At 44.8% G+C, this 25,763-nt stretch overlaps 1 protein-coding gene and 1 long non-coding RNA gene across 3 annotated transcripts in view; one reads left to right on the top strand and one right to left on the bottom strand.

Moving 5' to 3' along the window:
* LOC135363579 (uncharacterized) overlaps positions 1–12,410 on the top strand; it is a 49,228-nt gene extending 36,818 nt beyond the window's left edge. Inside the window, exons 2-3 of the long non-coding RNA XR_010409332.1 lie at positions 10,012–10,227; positions 10,354–12,410. This is a non-coding gene — a long non-coding RNA (uncharacterized LOC135363579). The remainder of the gene's footprint in view (positions 1–10,011; positions 10,228–10,353) is intronic.
* The window catches only part of PGM2 (phosphoglucomutase 2), a 37,656-nt gene extending 15,080 nt beyond the window's left edge, over positions 1–22,576 (bottom strand). The window contains exons 1-8 of one of the 2 annotated variants that reach the window (XM_045881335.3): positions 22,427–22,576; positions 17,240–17,407; positions 12,404–12,510; positions 8,250–8,334; positions 6,093–6,176; positions 5,775–5,968; positions 1,155–1,344; positions 137–234 (exon numbers count right to left, since the gene is read on the bottom strand). In XM_045881335.3, the coding sequence (XP_045737291.1) occupies positions 137–234; positions 1,155–1,344; positions 5,775–5,968; positions 6,093–6,176; positions 8,250–8,334; positions 12,404–12,510; positions 17,240–17,407; positions 22,427–22,516 (1,016 nt within the window). In that variant the 5' untranslated portion in view covers positions 22,517–22,576. Of the gene's footprint in view, positions 1–136; positions 235–1,154; positions 1,345–5,774; positions 5,969–6,092; positions 6,177–8,249; positions 8,335–12,403; positions 12,511–17,239; positions 17,408–22,030; positions 22,239–22,426 lie in introns of those variants that run through there. The other variant, XM_064584366.1, reaches the window with a different exon arrangement.
* Positions 22,577–25,763: the final 3,187 nt, after the last annotated feature.

Genomic DNA, 25,763 nt, shown 5'->3' with positions numbered 1-25,763 from the left:
TTAGAGGTTCAGTGACAATCTGTATAATAAATGGTAAATATTTCCAAATAGGTCCAGTCTCCCCAAGAACATTTTACTGCTAAAGATGTCACCCCGGTATGTTTTCTATTAGATAGGTCACCAAAATCAATTGTACCTGTCTTGCTTTTCTGCCACAGCAAGTCTATCAGCATCCGGATCATTTGCTAAAACGATTTTGGCCTTGGTTTTGTCAGCCAAGGCAAAAGATAAAGTCTGAAAAAGAGGAGGAAAATAAAAGATTACTTCAATCAAGAATCGGGCATATTGCAGTCTTTAAAAACATTCAGTTCTTTAAGAACTAAAAGAACTTTCCCCAAACGAAGGCAGAATTTTATTTCTGGAGCTGGTCTTGGCTGGTCACCTATTACTTCCTAAGCCAGAGGTCAGGTAATGGGAACATCAACACATGACCCACACCTGCCCGTGGGATTCACCCCACATCCGATAGCGTGTATGTGGCTGGACCGGTATTTCTAGGCCTTGCCAAGTGAGCAACCTGGTTGCTACCCTAACCTTTAAAAAGGTTGAAGGAACTATAATTTAAATAGCATTACTTCATATTAGAAAAATTAAGGAGGGGCGCCTGGGTGGCTCAGTTGGTTAAGCGACTGCCTTCGGCTCAGGTCATGATCCTGGAGTCCTGGGATCGAGTCCCACGTCGGGCTCCCTGCTCGGCGGGGAGCCTGCTTCTCCCTCTGACCCTCCTCCCTCTCATGCTCTCTCTATCTCATTCTCTCTCTCAAATAAATAAATAAAATCTTAAAAAAAAAAAAAAGAAAAGAAAAGAAAAATTAAGGAATAAAAATTAAGGAATAAAAAAATTAAGGAATAAAAATCATGTGATGAATATCTATTCTATTACTGTTCCCTTTTCACATTTAGAAAGCACAGTAAACTCAATTTAAATTTAATTCAATTTAAAATATGATGTTGATTTCAGCTCTCACATCCTGATGCTAAGATATGTATTTTGAAGGTTCCTGTCAGAAATGGATGACTAACATATAAATATTTCTCATGATGAAGCTGAGTTTTTTGTTCAGCACAATGAAAACACATAAAAAGTTATTTTACTTGATAGTAAGAATTTTGGATATAACAGGTAAGTTTTAGAACAAAAAAGATTAGGTTACCAAGACACCTTTACCCTCCTCAGGATTCGGGTATTTCACTGTTGGGAACTCAGGATCGGGATCTTTCTGTTCGGGAACAGCCTCAGGAGGAGCAAAGCCAAAAGCCTTGAAAGCCGACTGCACAAACTCATGACCCACGCCATGGACAGAGGTGTGCACAAACTTCACCTTCGTCTCTCTGTTCACACTCCTGGGATTAAACATGCCATGCAAAAGGATAAAATATAGATGAAAGATGCAAGTATGGCTTGCAAAACTAGAAGCTCTGTTATCAAGGAACCAGATTCCTAAGAAAGTAAGAAATCAATGTATTAAGAAGGTACAAGACAACCGACTGTCTTTCTAATTCCATTTAAAAAAAGAAGCAAAACTTATCCACTCTTTCCCAAATATATACTCTACCCCCAACATATTCAAGTTTTAAATTTTACTCTCTAGTTATTTTCCGTAAATCTGATGACTTTCAGAGTTTGTTTTACGAGACAGCTTTCACACCTAGAGTGGGACTCAAGAAAGAACTCGGGGCTCAGGTTCCAGAAGAGACTCACGGCTGCCCGAGGGTGCCGGCCCATGGCAATGCCAGCACCCCGGCTCCTAATACTCTCTACTAGCTTCAAAATGATTTTCAAAATGTCCCTTTTTACAAAATGGGATGGAACACCTTAAACATAGATGTGTAAATTTTTTTTTTCTTTGTCAGGTAACAATCCTGTTTGTCAGATTACCCAGGGTCAGGGAATTAAAATAGAATAACAATAAATATCCAAAGTAAAAGTTATAGAAAGGTAAAAATAAGACTTAGAAGAATTCCAGGGGTGCCTGGGAGGCTCAGTTGGTTAAGCATCTGCCTTCAGCTCAGGTCACGATCCCAGAGTCTTGGGATTGAGCTCCGCATCAGGCTCCCTGCTCAGTGCGGCATCTGCTTCTCCCTCTATCCTTCCCCTCTGCTTGTGGTCTCTGCCTCGCTCTCTCTCTCTCTCTCTCAAATAAATAAAATCTTAAAAAAAAAAGAAAAATTCCAGAGTTCTAACTGCTAGAATCTTAGGTTATTGCCCTAACCTAACCCATTTCTTTTGAAAGTGAATAAATGCACAAGGTCTTCTCTTAAAATAGGAAATAACGTGCATCTGGAAAAATAAATATACAAGACTAAGTGAGAGCAAATCTGGAAAAAAACTGCTCAGATATTAAAGTGAAGTATAAAGCTATCATAATTAGAATAGTTTAGGACTAGATTAAAAAGGCAATTAAAGGAACAGAATAGAGAGCAGAAGTTGATCAAGTTTGAAATGGGAAATATATGTGAAAAGCAGTAATGGCTTCATGGTTAACATGCTTTGAAGACAGACTCTGAATTTAAATCCTGGAGTTCTGCCACTTACAAGCTGTGTGACTGTTGGTTATTTACTCAACCTCTCTGTGTCACAACTTTCTCATCTATAAAATGGTAATACACCAGAACCTACCCTCAGCATTACTGTGAGGATTAAAATGAGATTAAATTAATCAGTAAAAGTAAAGGCCTACAGAAGCTATCTATATAAGCACTCAATCTGTGTTGGGAATTATTTGATAAAGTGATATTTCCAATTAGTCAAAAAAGGTAGATTCTCCAATTTAATGTGTTGGTGTAACTGCAAAACTTAAAAAAAAAAACCAACAAACCAATCTGCTTTCCTATTTCATGTCTCACACAGAATTAAAAATCACTAATGACTGAAAAGATTTAAACATTATAAAATGTAAGTATGCAAGTCCTAGAAAAAAACAAGGGGGACTTTTTAAAAAAATAATCTTGGTGTAGAGAAAGTCTTAGTACGACACTAAACTCAGACCTCATAAATTAAAAGACTGATAGACATTATCCAATTTTTATGAGTTCATCAAAAAGTTTCAATAAAAAAGTCCAAAGGTAATAACAACAGAAGGGAAAACAATATTTGAAATAAATGAAGACTAGTTATCTATACGAGCAAAGAGGTTTCACAAATGCAAAAAATGAATACATACATAGAAAAATATAGGTAAAATAAATATGAAAAAATAGTTTATTCATACTTAAAGAGTCCAAATAAAGTAAGATATTACTTTCATCTGGCGAAATAAGAAATCTGATAATCCTCAGTATGGGTAAGATGTGTGGATCACATATTGTTGATACACTTGAGATATTACATCACTGTGTCTGATATGGTTGTGATTCTGTCGGTGGGAGCATGAACCGGTATAACGTGTTTGGAGAGCAATTTATTAGTCACGGCCAGCTCTGTCAATGCATGCACAATGCTGCTACCAGAACTGTAGCTCACGGTACCTACGCACGCACATGCACACAAGGACTCATGAATCGAGCATGTTGCCAACAGTGCTCCGTGGAGGAGCGAGCAAGTCCAAACCCCTGCCTCCGTGAAATCCAATCAGAGGGATGGAAGGAAGGTGCATAGATGTGTTTCGTTTGGTGTGTACACCGTTTACAAAATGGACCCGATAATTAAAAATGAGGAGATTTCACACTGAAAATGTAGGTTTCTCAATTCTCTCAGGGAGAACAAATCAGACCCTCTGGCAACTCTGGACCTCCATTTGCACTTGGTAACACTCAGCAACTGGGGTCCATGCTCTACCAGGGAGCCTCCATTCCCCGTGGTCCCACAAATACAATATTAGAGACAACCGAGAAATTGTGCCTCTTTAACATCAGTGGTTTCTTCCTGGAGGGGACTATCAGGAGTGGTGGACCCCACAGCATGTTACAGCAGGACAACACTGTTACTGGGCTTGTCTGCTTCTTACCTAACTGCACGTCCTGAGTCTGCATCCCTGGGTTACATACATGGCCACTGCCACTTACCTAACTGTACGTCCTGAGTCTGTGTCCCTGGGTTACATACGCGGTCCCTGCCACTTACCTAACTGTACGTCCTGAGTCTGTGTCCCTGGGTTACATACGCGGTCCCTGCCACTTACCTAACTGTACGTCCTGAGTCTGCATCCCTCGGTTACATACACAGTCACTACCACTTACCTAACTGCACGTCCTGAGTCTGCATCCCTGGGTATATACGTGGTCCCTGCCACTTACCTAACTGTATGTCCTGAGTCTGCGTCCCTGGGTACATATGCGGTCACTACCACTTACTGAACTGTGCGTCCTGAGTCTGCGTCCCTGGGTTACATACACGGTCACTGTCACTTACCTAACTGCACGTTCTGAGTCTGCATCCCTGGGTTACATACACGGTCACTGCCACTTACCTAACTGTACGTCCTGAGTCTGCGTCCCTGGGTTACACACACAGTCACTGCCACTTACCTAACTGTACGTCCTGAGTCTACGTCCCTGGGTTACATACACGGTCACTGCTTCTTACCTAACTGTACGTCCTGAGTCTGTGTCCCCGGGTTACACACACAGTCACTGCCACTTACCTAACTGCACGTCCTGAGTCTACATCCCTCGGTGACATACACAGTCACTGCCACTTACCTAACTGTACGTCCTAAGTCTGAGTCCCTCGGTGACATATGTGGTCACTGCCACTTACCTAACTGCATGTACTGAGTCTGCATCCCCGGGTTACATACACGGTCACTGCTACTTACCTAACTGTACATCCTGAGTCTGCGTCCCTGGGTTACATACACGCTCACTGCCTCTTACCTAACTGTATGTCCTGAGTCTGTGTCCCTCGGTTACATACACGGTCACTGCCACTTACTGTACGTCCTGAGTCTGCATCCCTGGGTTACACACACGGTCACTGCTTCTTACCTAACTGCACGTCCTGAGTCTGCGTCCCTGGGTTACATACACACTTACTGCCTCTTACCTAACTGTATGTCCTGAGTCTGTGTCCCTCGGTTACATACACGGTCACTGCCACTTACTGTACGTCCGGAGTCTGCATCCCTGGGTTACATACACGGTCACTGCCACTTACCTAACTGTACGTCCTGAGTCTGCGTCCCTGGGTTACATACATGGGTACATCAGCTGTTACAACGAAAGAGTCAGGACTAATAGGGGCTAACTCAGAAGGTGCCCATGACAAATTAACTGGGGGAAAAAGGCACAGAACAAACTCCACGCATGCTATATTCCTATCTATGGTCTTGAAACATATTACACATAGAATATGCTAGCATATGCACAAAAAATTTTTGGAAAGAGAAAAAACATCAGTGTTTCCTTTTGCCACCTCTCAGCAAAGCTTTTTTTAATATACAGATATGCAAACACACACTCACATACGTGTGTGTGTGTGATTCTACAACCGAGGTCAGCAAACTATGGCCGAAAAGCCAGCCACCTGCTTTTGTAAATAAAATTTTTTAGGAACCTCGCTATGTTTGTGCTCATTCATTCATGTACCACCCACAGCTGCCTTCCTCCCACCACAGTGGAGTCGGACAGTTGTAATATAGTGGCTCACAAAGCCAAAACTATGTATTATCTGTCCTTTCAAGAAAAATCGCTGACCCCTGACCTACGGCCTCTAAAATCAGATGCAGCTACAGTATATGTACCAACTGGACAGAAAAATTGAATGAAAACTGAAAGACTTTGGCTTTCAATCACATTATTTTAACTCATGTGAGATGAGTTTACAATCCATTTACCTGTGAAAACAGTATTTTTTAAGGTCTTCAAAGTAGCTCTTGTTAATGGAAGCACTTGGGTCATGAAGCAGTGGACTGCCATTAATTAACGAATCGTCCCAAGCTTGGGGCCATGGCTCCAGATTTTCTTCAATAGCTTGAGAAATCCCTTTATCATGAGGAGAAGTGATCTGAGCTCCGTTGTCCCAATAGACCTGGAGAAGGCAGGCACATATCCAGACGGCTTAGGGTTAATGGAAATAAAGCCTCTGTACCTACACTGTGAAGGTACGGGATGCATACAGAAAGACGTAGGGATGGAGCGAAAAAGCAGAATACCTTGTACCCATTATCCTGCTTTGGATTGTGGGAAGCAGTTACCATGATTCCAGCACAAAGTTTCAAATGCAATACCGTGTAGGGCTGTAAAGACAAGAAACAACAAGAGTTTTAAGCAAAAAATCAGAAATCCTTAGTCTGGGTATTGTATACTGTTTGTATCAACTTGTTCTCTTTTAATACACATAATAGAGAAACATCATAAAAAGGTGTCATTCCATATTTTTGTGCCACACTCGAGTATATCTGTATGATCCTTAGGTGACTGCTCAAAATTGTGGGACATACACCCCAATAAGACAGCTGAGTATTTTCCTAGGTGTCTTCTTCTTCTTCTTCTTTTTTTTTTAAGATTTTATTTATTTATTTGACAGAGAGAGACACAGCAAGAGAAGGAATACAAGCAGGGGGAGTGGGAGAGGGAGAAGCTGGCTTCCTGCTGAGCAGGGAGCCCAATGCAGGGCTCGATCCCAGGATCCTGAGATCATGACCTGAGCCAAAGGCAGACGCTCAACGACTGAGCCACCAAGGTGCCCCCCAGGTACTTTCTTCTCATTCTGTCTTCCACTTGGTAGAACCAGCAATCTGTTCAAACAAAAAGAAGGTCTAATCCTTCATCTCACACTCTTTTCAGCCTTCTGCTTGGGACAGAAGCTTATGGATTCTGTTTCTTCCCTCCAACTGCTTTCTCTTCTTTCCCATTTGCTTTTAGGGAACGGGGCAGGGTAATGTTGAAGAAATGATGGGGTGCTCCTACAGCCTGGTCACTCATCTCCCGCCAAGGTTAGAAATCCCTTTCTTGTAAATACTCAGCTCTCATCTTTACAAGACTATACTTCCTCAGATGGGGAGGGGGCGGGCTTCTCCTCCCTACGGCCGCATGTGAGATTTACTACACACAGGGAGCCTGAGGTTCTAGCCATCTGCCCCCCTCCAGCCTCCCACCAAGAATCTCTGTGGTCATTTGTCCCTTTAGGAGTTATTTTATATCCCCCAAGCAAAGAAAAGGGGAGAACCACTCCACAGCATAGGAAAACGGTCATGCGACACTCATATAATTCATGTCTGATAGAAAAATAATAGCAGTCAACACTGACATGGTACAGAAGATCAAGGATGCTTGAACACATTGCAGTTTTTCCATCAAACAATGAAATCCGAGCTACGTTTGGACGTGACATTGCGTGTCTACTGGGTTATTTACAGTCTGGGAGATGCTGCATCTACCTGTCAGCACACCAGAACCAGTGAACGTCAAACTGCAGAGCCAGCTTCTGTACTGACTCACTCTCTTGCCACCTGATGGGAGGAACTGCACTCTACTCATGTTTTTGGCTTAATTTCTAAAAACATATATTCTCAGGGGCGCCTGGGTGGCTCAGTCATTAAGCGTCTGCCTTCGGCTCAGGTCATGATCCCAGGGTCCTGGGATCGAGCCCCGCATCGGGCTCCCTGCTCGGCCGGAAGCCTGCTTCTCCCTCTCCCACTCCCCCTGCTTGTGTTCCTTCTCTTGCTGTCTCTCTCTGTCAAATAAATAAATAAATAGAATCTTTAAAAACATATATTCTCAGCATCTGGCCCCATGCTTAAAAACAACAGCTGTCATAGTCCCTATTGTCTTTTTCTTTAGGTTTTGCTACGTGAAGGATCTGATTGAAAAAATCTTACTAAAATATGCCAAGCATTCTTCATGTTCCGGTCATGAATAGTACTTAGAACAAAACATGTGTATAAAAAGCTGGTGTGTCGACCTGTCAAAAATATTCAGGGTGAGGTATGGTTTGAGGTGAATTCAGATTTTGACCCAAGAAGTTTCCTAATTGTGCCAGTGAGAAAAAGAAATACAAACCAAATGAAAACAGAGACAACAAACAAAAGACATTTCGCTAACTAGTTAAAATATCCTTTGAATGTTAAAAAGGAAAATAGCACTGAGAAAAAAATAAACTCTGATGCATCAGGAGTTGAACACCAGAGAACTATTATTAGGATGTGGGGAGAACATACCCAGAGAGGTGAGAGAATGCCTGATAAAATGCTAAGGGGCTCTTCCATCATATAAATACCCAAATCCTAATAGCTTAAAGACCATAGAATGCAGCCACATCCCATCCCTGATCCTGTGACAGAAAATTATAAACAGAAAGGGTTACTTACCACAAAGGGGGTTGGGGTTATACCAGAAAAGAGGTACACAGGAATCCCTTGAGTGATAAATGTGGTTGCAGCTAGTCGGGCAAATCTGGAAATGCAGCGTGGCGGGGGAGAAAGGAGAGTAGGGTGTCAGGACTGTGGATGACGGTGAAGAAGGAAATGAACGCTCGACCCCTTCTTCAGGTTCATTCATTCTATTTCCATTGGCATAGGACATTCAAGTTGGAGGAATCTTAGAAGTCATCTTGCTCTACCCCTTTGTTTTACAGAAATGGGACTAAAGCCAAGAAAAGCCAGACAAGTTGCCCCATGTCAATTAGTCACACAGCAGCTGAGCGAGGCCCACACCCAAGGTTTTCAATTCCATCTCGGTGGTTCTCAGCCAAGGACAATTCTGCCCCTGTGGGACATCTGAAATGTCCAAGATGTTTTTGATTGTCACTGGGGAGCAGGGTAGGGTGCTGTTAGCAGGCTAGAGGCCAGGGATGCTGCCAAACATCCTACAATGCACACAGCAGGCCCCAACAAAGAAGTATCCAGCCCAGTATGACGTCACATGTCAACAGGGCAGAGGCTGAGAAATGCTCGTCTAAAGTTCTCACAGCCCAATATAAGCCACATAGACTAGCATCTGATGAGACATCGTCTCACGAAATATGACGTATACTGGCAAATGTATGTGAGTGTGCATGTGATATATACACAGGGCACAGACACATCTCGGCTCCATTTGGCCCTTTAAAACAAGACTTAAGGGGCGCCTGGGTGGCTCAGTCGTTGAGCATCTGCCTTCGGCTCAGGTCATGACCCCAGGATCCTCGGATTGAGCCCCGCATCAGGCTCCCTGCTCCGCGGGAGGCCTGCTTCTTCCTCTCCCACTCCCCCTGCTTGTGTTCCTTCTCTGTCTCTCTCTCTGTCAAATAAATAAAATCTTTAAAAAAAATAAATAGATAAAACAAGACTTAAATCTTTGATGCTGATATTTTTCTTAGGACAGGACACAGAACTGGGCATCAAATCTTTCTTCAGCCTTGGGGTTAGATATTTTATCACAAAAACTGAGCAGTTTACTTCCACTGAACCACATTATACCATTACAGGATTAAACAAGCAGATATGTATTCATTCTCTTCCCAAATATTTCTTGAGCACCAGCTTTAGCCAACACTTTCTGGGAGCTGGTTGGGCACAAAGAGATCTCTGTGTTTTCACAACTTGAGTGTTAAAATTCCTAGGATCCACAGTAATACAAACATGATTTTGACAGTGGAAAAAAAAAAAAAAGCCTCCACATAAGGGAAACTCATAAAAATAATAAAACACAGCAAAAACAATTTTAATAAAAATCTGAAGTAGGTCTAAACTATTCATTCGAACTGAAGTGACTTCAAACTGACATCACTTTCACCCTCATGAAATGTTTCTCTTGTGTTCTGGCTGACTTTAAAGTCGTTTTCTTGAAAGAAGCAAGGGAGACACTCAACGTATACATTATGTATACAAACTAAGTTACAAATCTGCACAGGAAAGATTCAATTAATGTGCTCTCTGCATATGCTTGACAGTTACTGTTTATGTGTTTATGTTCCCCACCAGATATTTAAAATTGGAAGATTAAAGGACTAACAAACAGTTCCTACATAAAATTCTGTGCCTGCAATCATTTCTGACTCTTTAATAAAATTCCATTTGCTTACCGTGAATGTTTGACCGTGTACTGGTTTAATATTTATGATACTATCTCTGAATGTCTTGCATGGTGTAGGGGATAGAGAGCGACCCTGAGCTCCACTCCATCCCATCAAACCCGGAGACTTGAGCCATAAACTCACAGAGCAGTCACTTTCCGGAAATGATATGGCTCCGAGGCCAGAGTAAGAAATATCCATGCCTTAGTCAACAACGTGAACACATCTGAAGGATGCCTCAACCAGAAGCAGGAGAGTCAGCCTACAAAGAAGCAACTTCAGAAGTTCCACAGGTACAATTAGCCACATCTGTGCACCGCGCATGCTCTGGCTGCAGGAAGTGGCCCAACCCCGGGGCCGGGAAAGCATGCTTATGACTTAATTTTTTTTTTAAAAGGTTTTACTTATTTATTTGACAGAGAGCGAGAGAGCACAGCAGGGAGAGCAGCAGAGGGAGAGGGAGAAGCAGGCTCCCCACTGAGCAGGGAGCCGGACGCAGGGCTCGATCCCAGGACCTCGGGATCATGACCTGAGCCGAAGGAAGATGCTTATCCGACTGAGCCACCCAGGCACCCCGCGTATGACCTAATTCTAACTGTAAGCTCACTAACTAAAAACTGACAAACTGATTCTGGCTTATACTATGTCTCTCTCATAAACGTAGAGCTATGGCTTCTCTCTTGCTTTGTTGACTAAAACCACATTTTTGAGCCTGCAGCTTAAGAGCAAAAATCTTAACAGGGCGTCTGGATGGCTGGGTTGGTTGAGCATCCAAATCTTGATTTTGGCTCAGGTCATGATCTTAGGGTCCTGAGATCGAGCCCCCTGTGGGGCTTCAGGCTCAGCACAGAGTCTGCTTCAGGTTCTCTCTCTCCCTCTCTGTCCTTCTCCCCCTGCTTGTGCTTTCTCAGTAAATAAATAAATAAATAAATAAATAAATAAATAAATAAATAAATAAATAAAATCTTAAAAAAAAAAGGCAAAAATCTTATGTCATTCTGAGTTCAGTCTGGGAGCTGACAGCATCTAATCTTATGCCCTGGCCATACTCCCTTCCTCAGAGCTGCACATTTGTTCCCATCAATGCTTCTCCCTTAGATTAGAAGCTCCTCATGGGCAAAGATTAGGACTCTATGAACTCGGGGCGCCTGGGTGGCTCAGTTGGTTGGGCATCTGCCTTGGGCTTGGGTCATGATTCCAGGGTCCTGGGATCGAGTCCCACATCGGGCTCCCTGCTCAGTGGGGAGCCTGCTTCTCCCTCTGCCTCTAGCGCTTCTCCCTGCTCATGCTCTGTCTCTCACACTCTCTCAAGTAAATAAATAAAATCTTAAAAAAAAAAAGGAGGGGCACCTGGGTGGCTCAGTGGGTTAAGCACCTGCCTTCGGCTCAGGTTATGACCCCAGGGTCCTGGGATCGAGTCCCGAGTCGGGCTCCCTGCTCAGTGGGGAGCCTGCTTCTCCCTCTCCCTCTGCCTGCCGCTCTGCCTATCTGTGCTCGCTCTCTATGTCTCTGTCAAATAAATAAATACAAATCTTGAAAAAAAAAGGACTCTATGAACTCATTCTGCGCTGTAAAGGTAATGAGACTTTTCATTAATATTAAATATTTGTATGTTCTTTCAACCTAAGAAACTACTAATACATATACTCTGGAGTAAAAATTCATCATAATCGGGGACGTGTTCAAGTGAAAAAGAGGGTCATGTAACATGATTAAGAGCGGGCGGTGGCGACCTACAGCCCATTTGTAAATAAAGCTTTATTGGGACACCACCATGCCCATTCCGTACGTATGACCTACGGCTGCGCTTGTGCTCTGTGCCAGAGTTGAGTTGTTGTGACAGACTGTACAGCTCATGACGTGTAAGATGTTTACTACTGGTGTCAGCTTCTTGATGCTGAAATTGTGGCTCCTTCTCCAGCTTCACGATCTTAGAGCACGGAGATAAAAGTACGCACTTTATAGGTTGTTGTGAGAATTGAATGAGTAAATACCTAAGGGCCTCATTCACATCCAGCACTCAAGTAATTGCAGCTATTACTATCATCATCATCATCGTCATCTGCATCTGCATCATCACCTGCCTGTGGCTACATGAGAGTCCCGGTGGTTTGGGAATGATACAAGAAAGCAGCTGAAAACAGGTGCTCAAGAAATGGGAAGGAGCTCAGGCGGCTTATGAATAGTGGGGGAAGAAAAAAAATGACAAATGGAAGAAAGCGAGAGGGAGAAATAACGTTGCCCCTTTAAAAAATGTCTGTCTTTTAGACAGATCTTAAATTCTCTTTTGTATGAATACTTTCATTCTTTTAAACCCAAACGTAAAACCAGAATTCGGAAACGTTGCAAATGGAATGTACTCATCATTTCTATAGATAAGCAATGTGGCTGACAAATGTATGCGAAGTGATTAAAAATAAAACCACAAAATACACTACAAAAAATGGTTTCTTACGTATCTTTCAATACCTTTTGCTGTTGCCTCCACTTGGTGGATGAGCTCGAGCATCAAAGCTGATCACAACACCTCTTTGCTTCAGGTCACTGAATTGCTTTTCCAGGTATCTGCAAAATCCCTAAAAAATATCCCATGGATAATTAAACAAACTGAACAATAAGAAAAAACAGTTTTATTTATGTCTAGCTCTATGTATGAGGCACTGTGCTAGACACTTCGTGTCTATTATTGGTAACCCCCCAGATCAACTTTGCTAAGGAATCCCATTGTATAGATGGGAAAGCTAAGGCTCAGAGGGGCTTGCCCAGACACATGAGCCTGGATTTCTGTCTGGGTCCGGTTAGAGGTGGTACAGGGCAAGGGTTAAAAGCACACAGAATCTGTGGGCTCATACTCTACTCTGCCACCTACGAGAGCAAATGACAAATCCCTTAGTCACTTGGTGGCTCAGGTTCCTGTTCTGTAAAACAGCAAAACAACAGTACCTACCTCAAAGGGCTGTTTTTAGGATTAAATTAATTAAAACCTGCTGAGTGCTGACAATCCAACACCCACTAAGCACTATTTGTTTGCTGTTACGAGCATTATTTTTATCCCTTTCCTTCAAGGTCTATGGTCCCCCCTTCACACAAGTTTTGAAATGTCTGAGGAAAAGGAGATGCTTCAAACATTTCTGCTGCTCAGTGAGTCAAAGAAACTTAGTCTGTTTTACAAGTTTTTGACAATTATCTGATCTAAACCTGTTCTACTTGTGGTCTTGTTTTCTAGCAGGCGAGCTTTTATGGAGGCCTTATCGGTCCAATTACATGGCTCAGCCAATTATACATATAAAAATTGTGCAGAATTTGGGCTATTGCCACCTACTGATGGAATGCACAATTCCTGAATCTCAGTGGACGCAGTAAATAACCTCACATCAATTGGAAATATGGAAGATTAGAAAAACAATAAACTTTGAATTCAACGGGTTTATATCACTGGACAAAATAGGTTTTTATTTTGAGCAAAGAGAATGCGGGCTGACTAATATTACTTATTTCACCTGGACTGAAGAAAGTCTTTTTTTTTTTTTTGTCCCCGCCCTTAAAGGAAGACTTTTAAAAAATAAATAATAACTCTTTATTTTTGGTAGGGGAGATCCTTTACAGCTTTGTTGTCAAAGCGGTGCCAACTGAGAGTGCTTTTCATTTTTCTTAGACAAAAATATTACATTGGGGGGCTCCTGGGTGGCTCAGTTGTGAAGCGTCTGCCTTCGGCTCAGGTCGTGATCCCAGGGTCCTGGGATCAAGCCCCGCATCGGGCTCCCTGCTCCGCGGGAAGCCTGCTTCTCCCTCTCCCATTCCCCCTGCTTGTGTTCCCTCTCTCGTTGTATCTCTCTCTGTCAAATAAATAAATAAAATCTTAAAAAAAAAAAAATTCTGAGGGCGAGTGATACAAAGAAGGACACGTGTGCATTGGTTCTGTGGGTTTTCCAGAAGGTACCCAGGTGCCTGGAAGGCTTACACCAGCGACAGCACCCTCTGCCCAGCCCCAGTCAATTCCCGGGCTGTGGCCCCAGTGTTCGAAGGCACAAAAAGCACTCATTCTTAGCCCAGAATCCTCACACCACCAAACTGCTCTAAAAAACTGGGGCCAGCTGAGACTAAGGGCCTGAGAAAATGGCTAAGAGAAGAGGGGATGTTTACTCTAGAGAAAAGACTCAGTGTGCGCTGAGAGAGGTTTATGGAATTGAAATGTTATTACAGGAGACATAAAATGAACTTTGTATGGCTTCGAAAGCTCAAACTATGACCAATATGTAAAAACTGAAGACACATTTGAGCTCAAAATCACAAAACCATGTTTTTTGTCTTTTGTTTAGAGCAGGAGGTAGGGGCAGAGGGAGAGAGAGAATCTTAAGCAGGTTCCACACCCAGCGCAGAGCCCGATGTGAGGCTTGATCTCACAACCCTGAGATCGTGACCTGAGTAGAAATCAAGAGTCAGCCACTTAACCGACTGAGCCACCCAGGCGCCCTGAAACCATTCTTTAATGAGAACAACCCAAAGACAGATTGGCTATTCCAGAAGACAGTGAGTACTCCATCATCGATGTGAGGTGGCCTGGTGAAGTAACCTTAGAGGAAATTACAACCTCTATCAATGAGGCAAACAGTACAAAACTTTCCCTCTACTCTCTACCCTGTTTCCCACTGGGATGTTTATGGCTCACATACATCTGCTTCTTAAATCCACCCAGATGAATTTTGGGGCACCATTAGGGTAGGAGTCCACACTGGAGACCAGCAGCAAGAGTGCCTAGACCATAGAGAAAGCCAGGGCATTCACCAGGTGACAGAACCCCAGCCTGGGGATGGAAGCCTGGGTGGTTTGTTCTGGGAACCTCTTTTGCTGATTATCAGCCACTCCTAAGACTTTAAAAATGTACCTGCCGATCTCATAAAACTGTCATAACTCTGAACATCCTTGTCTCCTACTGTAAGTGGTCCAGTGTAGGCTGGATAATCACTTGAAAGTGGTGGGGGCTAGAGAGGAAATTATCTCAAGGAGTGGCTGGTTGAATCAGCTGACCTTTAAAGGATCTACTCATTTTAGTTCTGTAGGATTCTTACCTATCACAAGGTCTACTCCCAGAAGAGGCCAATTCCCCTAAGGCAGAAGATGTATGAGACAGGGCCTAAGACCTTTCTGTGGATAGATTTCATCATACTTACAAATTAGATGTAGATGAGTACAGGAGAAAAGGCTCTGGGTTCATCTAGAATCCCTCAGAATCCCCTAACAATTAAGCCTAATAGGGGATGGAACCAACTAGACTTTCCAGTGTCAGCCATGCGCATATATCCCATTTCCTGTGCCCCTCTAATGGGACCGACATTCCTCCACTGAGAGGTGAGTGTCTATGTGCTCTCTCCTTGAACACGGACAACCTCCTTGAGTCGCTACTGACAAACAGAATATGATGGAAGTAGGTGAATTTGTGTGACTTTCAAGGCTAGGTCATCAAAATCAACATAGCTGCCGCCTGTGCAGTCTCTCTGGATGCTCTCACCGGCCGCTCCCCGAGCCACGCTGTACGAAGCCCAGGCCACATGGAGGCCTCCAGCCCCAGCTAAGACCTCAGCCAAAAGTCAGCAGTAACTGCAGACATGAGTGGGAACGAGCTTTCAGTGATTCCAGCTTCTGAGCTGGCTCAGGTGGTGCCAAGTCCCGCAGAGGGGAGCTGTCCCCGCTGAACTCCACCTATAGGTTTGTGAATGAAACAAACGTGGTTGTTTAAAACCACTATGTTTTGGGTGATATGTTATATAACCTAGAGCAGAGGGTGACCTTACCCAGTGGCACAATTCCATGCTATCCATAAACCAGAACAGGATTCCCAGGCTCACTCCACTCTGAGCCTTCCCTCCAAAAAGATCTCAGGGAGCCCTATTGCTGAACAGGAAGCTGGAGCCAGGGTTTCCATGGCAACCCCATACCCTTATGTAAGACTTCTTATTAGGGTTTCACTAGAACATGCCCAAGTCTGCCTTTTCTGCTGGGAGCTACATGTAAGGTACACATAATCATCATTAGTCAAATTTTCTAGACTTTTTTTCCCCTCAGAATTAAAGTCGCCTTCATTTTTAACAAGTCTAAGTAGTTGAAGAAACAGAATAATCGGGGCGCCTGGGTGGCTCAGTCGTTAAGCGTCTGCCTTCAGCTCAGGTCATGATCCCAGGGTCCTGGGATCGAGCCCCGCATCGGGCTCCCTGCTCAGCGAGAAGCCTGCTTCTCCCTCTCTCACTCCCCCTGCTTGTGTTCCCTCTCTCGCTGTGTCTCTTTGTCAAATAAATAAATAAAATCTTAAAAAAAAAAAAGAAAGAAAGAAACAGAATAATCTATTCCTCATTTCCTTCATAAACAAAACTCCAGATACCTCATGACAGAAAGGTTTCATCTCTATTCCTAAAAGTTGGGTGTAGACTCTGACAGTAAAATTTACAAATGAAGGCAGAGGAACTCAGCAATAATTTCCACCTACACTATCAATTAACATGAAATAGAATCAGCTTCTGGTTATTCTGGCCGTTAGAGAAACTTCTCAATGAGTGCATCGCTACCACCATTGCAGAAGTACAAGACCATAAAAGTCGTCAGCTTAGCTGGTGGATTTGCACTGGAATGAAAGTTCCATGAGGGAATCTGTCTGTTTTAGTCATTGTTGTATCTTCAAAGCCTGGCACTTGGTAGGCATTCAATAAATTTCTGTAGAAAGAAAGGAAAAAAGGGAGGGAGGAAGAAAGAAAAACAGAAAGAAAGAAAAGCAGGCTGTATGAATTTTGAAACAAGTACCCTTTCACCAATTGCATAAGCCTACTGTACAGAGTAAATGTGTGACTCCCTGCGCCTTGGCAAACCCATAAGACCTGGCCATAATTAAAACAATATAGGTCCCTCAAATACAACAGGAGCCCGGGGTTATATTAATTAGACAAGGAGGCCATTAGACTGAGGAGGCTTTAATGTCTTGATTGCCTATAGAAGCAAACCCAAACCCAAGCCTGTAAATGCCTGAAGGTTAAGAAATTAAAACCTAAGGGCGGCCAATTACTAACAGCCAGAGAGACTTTCCCAAAAAAGGCAACCGCATGAGCTATAGCCAATCTATTAATTTCCTCGCTCTGCTTCTGCTTCTTCTCTGTAAGTCTTTCTCCCAGCTCCTGCCAGTGGGGTGCTCGTAATGACTTCCAGTTTGGTACGGCCCGATTCAAACAGGTTTTTGCTTAAAATTGTTAACATGCCTGAGTTTATCCTTTACCACTGGGAACATGTTAAGAATAACCAAGAAATATAAAAACGTGGTACCTGTGTAGTCTGGATGATGGTCAAGTCATTCATATGAGAAATGCCCGTTCCCATAGCAGCTCGAAGGCCGGCTGTCCCAAACTCCATTCGAGCCCCAAAACATTTCTGTAGTTCTTCTTTATTACCGTCCGCCATTAGTTGTTTCGCTGACTCCAAAGTTAAAGGATTCTGCGGAACAGAAACGTATACAACATACAGCCAGCTGAATAACAGAATAAAACATCTGAAATATAAAAAAAAGACTCACAATAACTTAACCTATAGGGGGTATATATTTGAAAAGCCCTACACATATGGCTTCTCAGTTTCCGATGACGTTGAAATCTGAAATATGAGGTAAGGTGTTTTTTTTTTTTAATTGCACATTACATTAGTTTCAGGTGACTCAATTTTTTAATTATAATCTGTGATACTGTGATACAATATGAAATATACATTTCGTTTTTGTCCCTGGCTCCTGGAATAGAGCTTGTAACTAAAGCCGTTGGAATTTCCAGAGTGGTAGGGGTAAGAACAACTTTTGTTATTATTATTCATAATAAACCCCTTTCGCCAAACCTGAGCTTATGCCCAGGCAGTGGCCTGGTTGCCAGGGAAACCAACTAGTGATTAGAGGGCTGGAGGCTGGGTTCCTCACCAGTGGCCAAAGATTTGATCCCGCCCAGGGTAACAGAACCTCCCCCCAAAACCCTCAACAACTGGTGTCAGAGACCTTCGGAGCTGGGGAACACTTGGGGTGCTGGGAGAGCATGGAAGCTCGGCACCCCTTCCCAGACACCTTGCCCTATGCAGCTCTTTCATTTGGCTGTTCCTGAGCTGTACCCTTTCCAAGAAAACTGGTAATCATTAGTAAAATGCTTCCCTGAGCTCGGTGAGCCGTTCTAGCAAATTACAAGCCTGAGAAGGGGGCCACGGGTACCCCTGAGGTATCAATGGCTGGTCAGAAGCACAGGTGATAACCTGGGGCTTTTGACTGGCATCTGAGGTGGGGGTAGTTTTGTGGGGCTGAGCCCCTAAGCTGAGGGCGGGATCTGTGCTGGGTCCGGGTGGTGAGTGTCAGAATTGAGTGAAATTGTGGGATGCCCAGTCGGTATCCATAGAAAATAACTCGGTGTGGAAAACCTGTACATTTGGTGTCAGGAGTGTTGTGACTAGAAGGAAGTAGTTTTCTCCTTTATAATGTGTTATTTTCTTTCCCACCAAGGCAAGTGCTTTTGGAGAAATGGAATGAACACCTAGGTTCTGGGGTCTAACATCCAGAATGGAATGCCAGCCATACCGTCACCTACCGACTAGATGCACTTGGGTAGATTATTTTGCTTCTTCTTTTTTTTTTTTTTTTAAAGATTTTATTTGTTTATTTGACAGAAAGAGACACAGCGAGAGAGTGATCACAAGCAGGGGGAGTGGGGGAGGAAGAAGCAGGCTTCCCGCGCGCGGAACAGGGAGCCCAATGCGGGGCTCGATCCCAGGACCCTGGGATCATGACCTGAGCCGAAGGCAGACGCTTAACCATCTGAGCCACCCAGGCGCCCCGACTATTTTGCTTCTTGAATTCTCAGTTTCTTCATCCGTAAAATGGGAACAGTCTAGAACCTCCTTTACAAGGCGGTTCTGAGGTGGTTTGCATTAAATTAACGTAAAACATCTTTCTCTGCCTGGCACTTACTTGTAATCAAATGTTCATTTTCTTCCCTAGTATCTTCAAATTTTCCCACAGAGTTACGAGATTATACAGTTTAAATCAAAACCTTACTATTGTAGTGTCTTCTAATTTGTACAATTCTTTCACATACCTGGTCAAATGTGAAGCTTGCAATGACCACAAGAAGCAGACAAATAACAAAACCCCCAATTTACAGAGGAGAAGCCTCAGAGATTAAGTGACTTGCTTAAACATTAATCTAGTGCTTTCTCTATTACATTAGCTGTTTCAAATAGACACTCCTATGAATCATTTAAGTTCATTTTACATTGCCTGATTTTCTTTGTACAAGAGTTGCAGAAAATGTTAAGAATGGAGGAAAATGACAATCACATTAATGCCACATCAGGCTTTTAAATTAAGAGTTCAGAGGAACCAGAGAGCAAGCACTTTTTCTTACAGTCGTCATCCAACTGCTGAACATGCAGCCAAGATATGCCACGTAATTAAACTCTGAAATGCTATTGCAATAAAACGTGAAGAGGAAGTAATCCCACATTTCCACATTGTTCCACCTTGGGGTCAGGTAAAACCCCACCTTTTGGGTTAAAAGCAATAGCCACTGATCACAGAGCAGATGCCCTCAAGGAAGGATTTAGATCTGGAACACAAAAGAGGTTTAATAAATATTTGCTGAGTGAAAGAGGAAACACAGACTTCAAGGCCACACCCAATATCTGGTGAGTTTCCTGTACACGGGGTAGATGTGGAAAATGCCAACTGGCCTTTGATAGCCATTAAAGACCAAATAGCCTGAGAGAAACCAAAGGAGACAGAGACTAGAACTGCAAAGTCAGGAGGGTGGCAGAGATCAGAATCAGCCAGGAGAGTAACCAAAGGTGATAGCAGAGACACCAGGGATGAAGGTGGGGATAAGGCGGAGTGGGAATGCAGAGGGCACCTGCCTTGCGGCCCTGGGGGAAATCAGAGAAGACCGCTGCAATGCTTTTGGTTGGCAGGATGCTCCCCACTTGGCATCTGTCTCAAACCGAGGAAGAAATAGAGGAAAGAACAAGAGGAGTGGTAGAAATTAACAATAAAAAGGAGGGGTGCCTGGGTGGTTCAGTCAGTTGAGCGTCCACTTGATTTCCACTCGGTTCATGATCTTGGGGTCCTGGGATTGGGTCCCACGACAGGCTCTGTGTTCAGTGCAGAGTCTGCTTGGGATTCTCTCTCTCTCTCTCCCTCTGTCTCTCCCCCTGCTTGTACTCTCTCTCTCTAAAATAAATAAATAAAATCTTTAAAAAAATAAATAAAAAGAATAATATCCCTTTACCTCTACCCAGGGAGGTACTCTCTCTCCATATGCAGATACAACATTTTGTGGAAATTAGGTTTCTATTTCTTCAAAGGGAAAGGCTCATTGAAAAACACATTATCAATTATGACTTTAAAAGGGCTCTAGGGGCCCCTGTGTGGTTCAGTCAGTTAAGCGCCTCACTCTTGATTTCAGCTCAGGTTATGATCTCAGGGTTGTGAGGTCGAGCCCCGCACTGGGCTCCACGCTGAGCGCGGAGCCTGCTTAAGATTCTCTCTCTCCCTGTCCCTCTGCCCCTCCCCTCCTCTAAAAAAAAAAAAGGATTCTACCCACCTCAAGTTACTAAGTTACCAGAAATGGAAACATTTTCCTTCTCTACAGAATTACAAGACTGTCTTTCCAGGAAAAGAAACACCACCCAAGAAGTTGCCAATAGCATCCTGTGGGGGATGTGCTCTCCCTTCTCATTCAGGGGCCAGAAGTGAAGAGGAAGACCTGGCCCCTGCCGCCAGAGCTTGCAACTCCCTTCCTTCACCCTGCAAGTATGAGCCATGCACCATATCAGGCCCTAGTGACCATGAAAATTAATGAGCAAGTGGACAGGAACCGCTGTTTAACTTGTCGGGGCCCAGGGCAAATGACAGCGTGGGACTCCCTGTTTGACAAGTTTTAAGAATTTCAAGACAGTACAGCCGAGGATTAAACCAAGTCCTGGGCCCTCCTGGAACGGGGGCTGTGCTACCAACCCGAGTCCGCCTTTCAAGTCAGCCCTGGGGCCAGACATTAAACAAATGCACCTACAAACAAGGTTTTGTTCTGTTTTGTTTTGTTTTTTGACCAATCTAGAGATAGTATTAGGGAGACATAATTTACCACTGGTTGTCAGGGAAGGCCTGTCTACATAAACACATTTAAGTTCAGACCCAAAACAGGAATGACAGCCCGAGCAACAAGTTCAGCAGAGGAGCCAAGGAACATTCTGGGAAAACAAAGTGCATGCCCAAGGAGCAAGAAGGAGAGTCAGACAAGAGAGGGGGTACTGTCTGGAGTTGGGTCCCTGATTCTCTCTCTCTGCTCTAGCACCTAAGAGAGTGAACAGGGGAAAAGCTAGCGGTCTGTGAAGGAGTCCCCTTCTATCTTTCCAGCAAAGCCAGAGACGGGAGGAAGATGCCTGAAGCCAGGCGGGCCCCATCAGGAGTACCCGTGTTCACAACCGAGCACCTGGGAGAGGTGGATGGGAATACTGCTCTGCAAAGTTCCCAGGAGCAAAAGGCATAGGATGGACGGAAGGATTCTGGGTCTCTGGGGACGCACGGCGGGCTGCGGAAGGACCGCTGAGCCAGCGGTCTGAGTGACACGAACGCGCGCACGCCCCAACTGGACACGACCCTTGGGCCCGGCCAAGTCGAGATCAGCTCCGGCTCGCTCTCCCACTCCCCCACTTGCAGCCCCAGACGGCCAGATGCCTGGTTTTGCCCCGGGACACCTTTTCCCCGGGCAAACTTCGGATCTGCCACAGGCAGGGCCAAATGCAAGGAGGCCTGGCCACCCCTGCTTCCTCCTCCGCCGCCTTCCCGAGTTTGATGAGAAAAACAACTTTGTTTTTCTGAGTTGCTCCCAAGCCACTTTACAATCTTACAACCCTGGTCACATCCAGAGGGATTCCCGCCCTAAGCTCTCGCTTTGCTTTCCCAGGGGCACCTTTTAAATAACCACTTAAAGCTCAGCCCGGAGAAAAATTAGCGACCGCGCCCCAACCACCTTACTCCGGGTGCTTGCTACCCGGCTCTCTCTGCGGCTCCCCGGCGACCTGGGACGGAGGGCTGACCTTGCCCCGGCTCTCTGCACCCACTCCCCACTCTTGGATCCGTAGTACAGCTTGCGACTCGACTTCCTCCGTGTGGATGCGCTGAGACCGCGCCTAGCATCAAACTGCCCGGGTGGGTCCCACTTCCCCACAGCGGGAGCCCGGCTGCTGAGGGCGCGGGCTGTGGCCTCGCGGGGGCGGCTTGCGTTTTCCCATCCAGCAGCTCGTAATCTGCATATTCGTAAATTCAGTTCAGCAGCTCCGGTTTTCCTCGGGCCGCGCGGCCGGCGGCTGCGAGCGGCGGGAGGGAGGGAAGCGCAGGCACCCGCACTCCCCGCAGGAAAGGCAGGGGGGCGCCTGCGGGGTGCAGAGGATCCCACGCCTCCCCCGGACGCTCCCACCCCCTGGCGCCCTCACCCTGTCCCATCGCAGCCACCGCGCCGTCTCCTGGTCCAGCCGGGTGTCCATGCCTGGGGCTCCCGGAGCCGCGGTCGCCGCCGCTGCCATCCCCGCGCTGCCTGCAGCCAAGCTGGGGAGGCCCGGGGACTGCCCTTCCGGCCGGGCCGGGAGAGGGGGGGCGGGGCCTGGAGAGGCGGGGGCGGGGAGAACCGGCCACGCGGAAGGCCGCGTCCCGGAGGAAAGCGACGAGCTCCGCCTCCTTGCAGTTCACCCGAGCGCCTCTGGGGGGACGGAGGCCCGGGTCAGTGGAGGGGGAGGGGGAAAGGGGAAGGGGATGGGGCAGGGGAGCCGGGCCGGGCGGCGGGCCGGGGTAGTGGAGGTGGGGAGGTTGCTGCTGAGAAAGTCTTTGCCATCATCTCTGAAAGGTCCCAGGTCACATCCACCTAGACAACAGCTATTCATTGTGCCAGGCACCTTGTCAGTGCTGGGGCCCATGATGAGTAAACCCAGGCAGGAGCCTGAAAATTATGTAGAAATTATTTTTTAAATTTTATTTGTTTATTTGACAGAGAGAGACACAGCAAGAGAGGGAACACAGGCAGGGGGAGTGGGAGAGGGAGAAGCAGGCTTCCCGCTGAGCAGGAAGCCCGATGTGGGGCTCGATCCCAGGACTCTGGGATCATGACCTGAGCCCAAGGCAGATGCTTAACAACTGAGCCACCCAGGCACTCTATGTAGAAATCCTGAGGGTCATGAATAACTGAGAAAAATCTTGAAAAAGAACAAAATGGGAGGATTAAGATAAATACACGGTGGAATAGAATGGAGATCCTGGAAACAATTATAGGTGTATGGACAGCTTATTTCAGAGGAGACACTGTAGAGCAGGGTGAAAGGACTTTTTTTTGGATTAATGGTGGTGGGTCAACTGGATATCCAAGTAGCAAAAAGGGGAAAGAAACTTGAGCCCCCACCTCATATCACATACAAATAAGCATTCCAGGTCAATTGTAGATCGAGTGTGAAAGGTAGAATGAAAATTCTAGAAACTAAGGTAGGAGTACGTCTTCATGACCTTGGGATCGTTAAACCATAAAGAAGATGCATGCAGTGAGCATAAAAGGGTGTGTGCAAGAATATTTCTAGTAGCCCTGTCTGTAATAGCCCCAAATTGGAAACAACTTTATGTCCATCAACAATACAATGGCTAATACTGTGGTATGTTCATACAGTGAGGTAAATAAATTATGGTATATTCATATAGCAATGAAAATGATTGTTATACACATCATTGATAAATCTTACAAACATTAAATTGAGTGAAAGAAGCCAAACTCTCCCACCCCCCTACACCCCAAATATTGGACCATTCCATACATATGACATTCTACAATAGGTAAAATTATAGGGAAAGAAAACAGATCAGTGGGTCCCAAGACCTGGGGATGGGGAGAGGGATTGATTACAAAGGATTCAAGGGAGTTTGGGGGGTGAGGGAGCTGTTCTGATTACAAAGGATTCAAGGGAATTTGGGGAGTGAGGGATTGATTACAAAGGATTCAAGGGAATTTTGGGGATGAGGGAACTGTTCTGTCAGGTTGTCTGCAGATCAGCCCCACTTGGGGCTGTCTCGTTCTGTCAACCAGACCAACTTTCTTTGCAATCATACTAGGACAGAAATTGCAGGACCCATAAAGTCAGAGACCAGGCAGGTCTCACTTGCCCTTTGTTTCCCTCTCACATGCCAGCACTCTCCCAGACCAGTCTGTGTGGCTTCCAGCTCCTGCCAGGTAGGGGTGGATGGGATGGGAAGGTGGCAGGGTTCTGGACCCCAGGTCCTATCACTTCCTCCATGATAATGACTGCAGGTGAGTCTCTGTTGCAGTTCAGAAGGTGCGGGGAGCGGGGTGGTCAGGGGATTCATTGACACTTCTCGTTATTTTCCTCAGCATGGAATTACGGGTCCATCGTATGATTCAGTCAGTGTTATTTTAACCTCTTTTGGGACACCAAGGGGTCAGGTTTCTCAATATTCAACATTCAAGGAGAGAAAGCAATCGGATTTTTAAGCTGAGAGGAATTTTTAACAAGGAAGTAGCCAAATTGTAAGTAAATTCTCCTCCCTTCACCTGCAAAGGGCACCAAGGTCTGGGGTACTGTGCTGAAGACGATGAACAAGACTCTCATGGCAATACTCCCATCTGCTTCCCATGTGAAGTAGAAAACAGTCCAAGGGTGCATTGGGGGGGGAGGGTCTCTCTGTGCGGGGAACTTTCCCAGGGTCTCTTGTAACGAAGGTGCCTGCCCTGGGCGTCTCTCTGGTTCTGATAATGATGCTATAGTGATCTGAAGCTGCTGATTCCCACACATGACCCCAAATCACATCTCATGTCTGTGGAAGCCTTTGTAGAATAATGGGAGCAGGAAGGGTTCTTCGGGAACAGTTTCGGACCTCCTTGTTTTGCAGATGAGGGAACGGCGACACAAAATGTAAGAGTCCTTCTCCAAGACACACAGCTGGTCAGTGAAAGAACCAGGCTTCTCCTGCCTGGTCTCCTAACTTTCTAATCCGATATTCAGTCTCCTGTTCTCTCAGCCCATTTCTATGCATGCCCATAGAAGGAAGCTTCATGAACTCTGGTAACCTGTTTCCATGTGATAGCAGCCAGCTGTGGTTGAAAAACAAATATTAACCATCTCTGATGTTGATAATGTTGGGTGATGCTCAAAATAATTTCATTTGTTTGTGCATGCTCCTTTGCTGCTTAAGAACTGTTTCTCACATGGAGGTCCCATTTTCCTTGGAAGGTTTCCCAATTTCCCCAAACACCTTGTCAGCGATTCTACCAGTTCCTTTGTATCCAGCCCAGGAATAGTTATTCTAAAACTTTTTATTTTGGGAAGTTCTGAATATTTACTAAAATTGATCCCCATGGAACTATCACCCAGGCCAACAATGATCATCCTTGGCCTGTCTTGTTCCGTCAATCCACTTCTGCCTCCTGTATACATTGAAGAAGTTTCCAGACATCATGTCCTTTCATCTATAAATATTTTAGCGTATATCTCTGAAAGGTAAGGACACATTCAAAATAACTTCAAAACCATTATCTCATCCAAACTTTTTAAAGTTAAAAATTTCTTAATATCATTAAATGTCCACTTAGTGTTCAAATTTTCAAATATCTAGTAAGAGTCTTCATTTTTTGTTTGTTTGTTCACAGTTTGCTTGAACCAGGAGCCAGAATATCTTACCATTGGTTGATAAGTCTTTTATATCTCTCTTAATCTCTAGGTTCTGCCTCAACTTCCTTGCAATTTATTTGTTGAAGAAACCAGGTTATCTGTCCTGTTG

This window comes from Mirounga angustirostris, unplaced genomic scaffold, assembly GCF_029215605.1.
Source record: "Mirounga angustirostris isolate CCGP_5_RB_7025 unplaced genomic scaffold, mMirAng1.0.hap1 SCAF_2, whole genome shotgun sequence".
Classification (NCBI taxonomy): Eukaryota; Metazoa; Chordata; class Mammalia; order Carnivora; family Phocidae; genus Mirounga; species Mirounga angustirostris.
The sequence above is the reverse complement of the archived record's forward strand: the minus strand, read 5'-3'. Positions and strand labels throughout refer to the sequence as shown.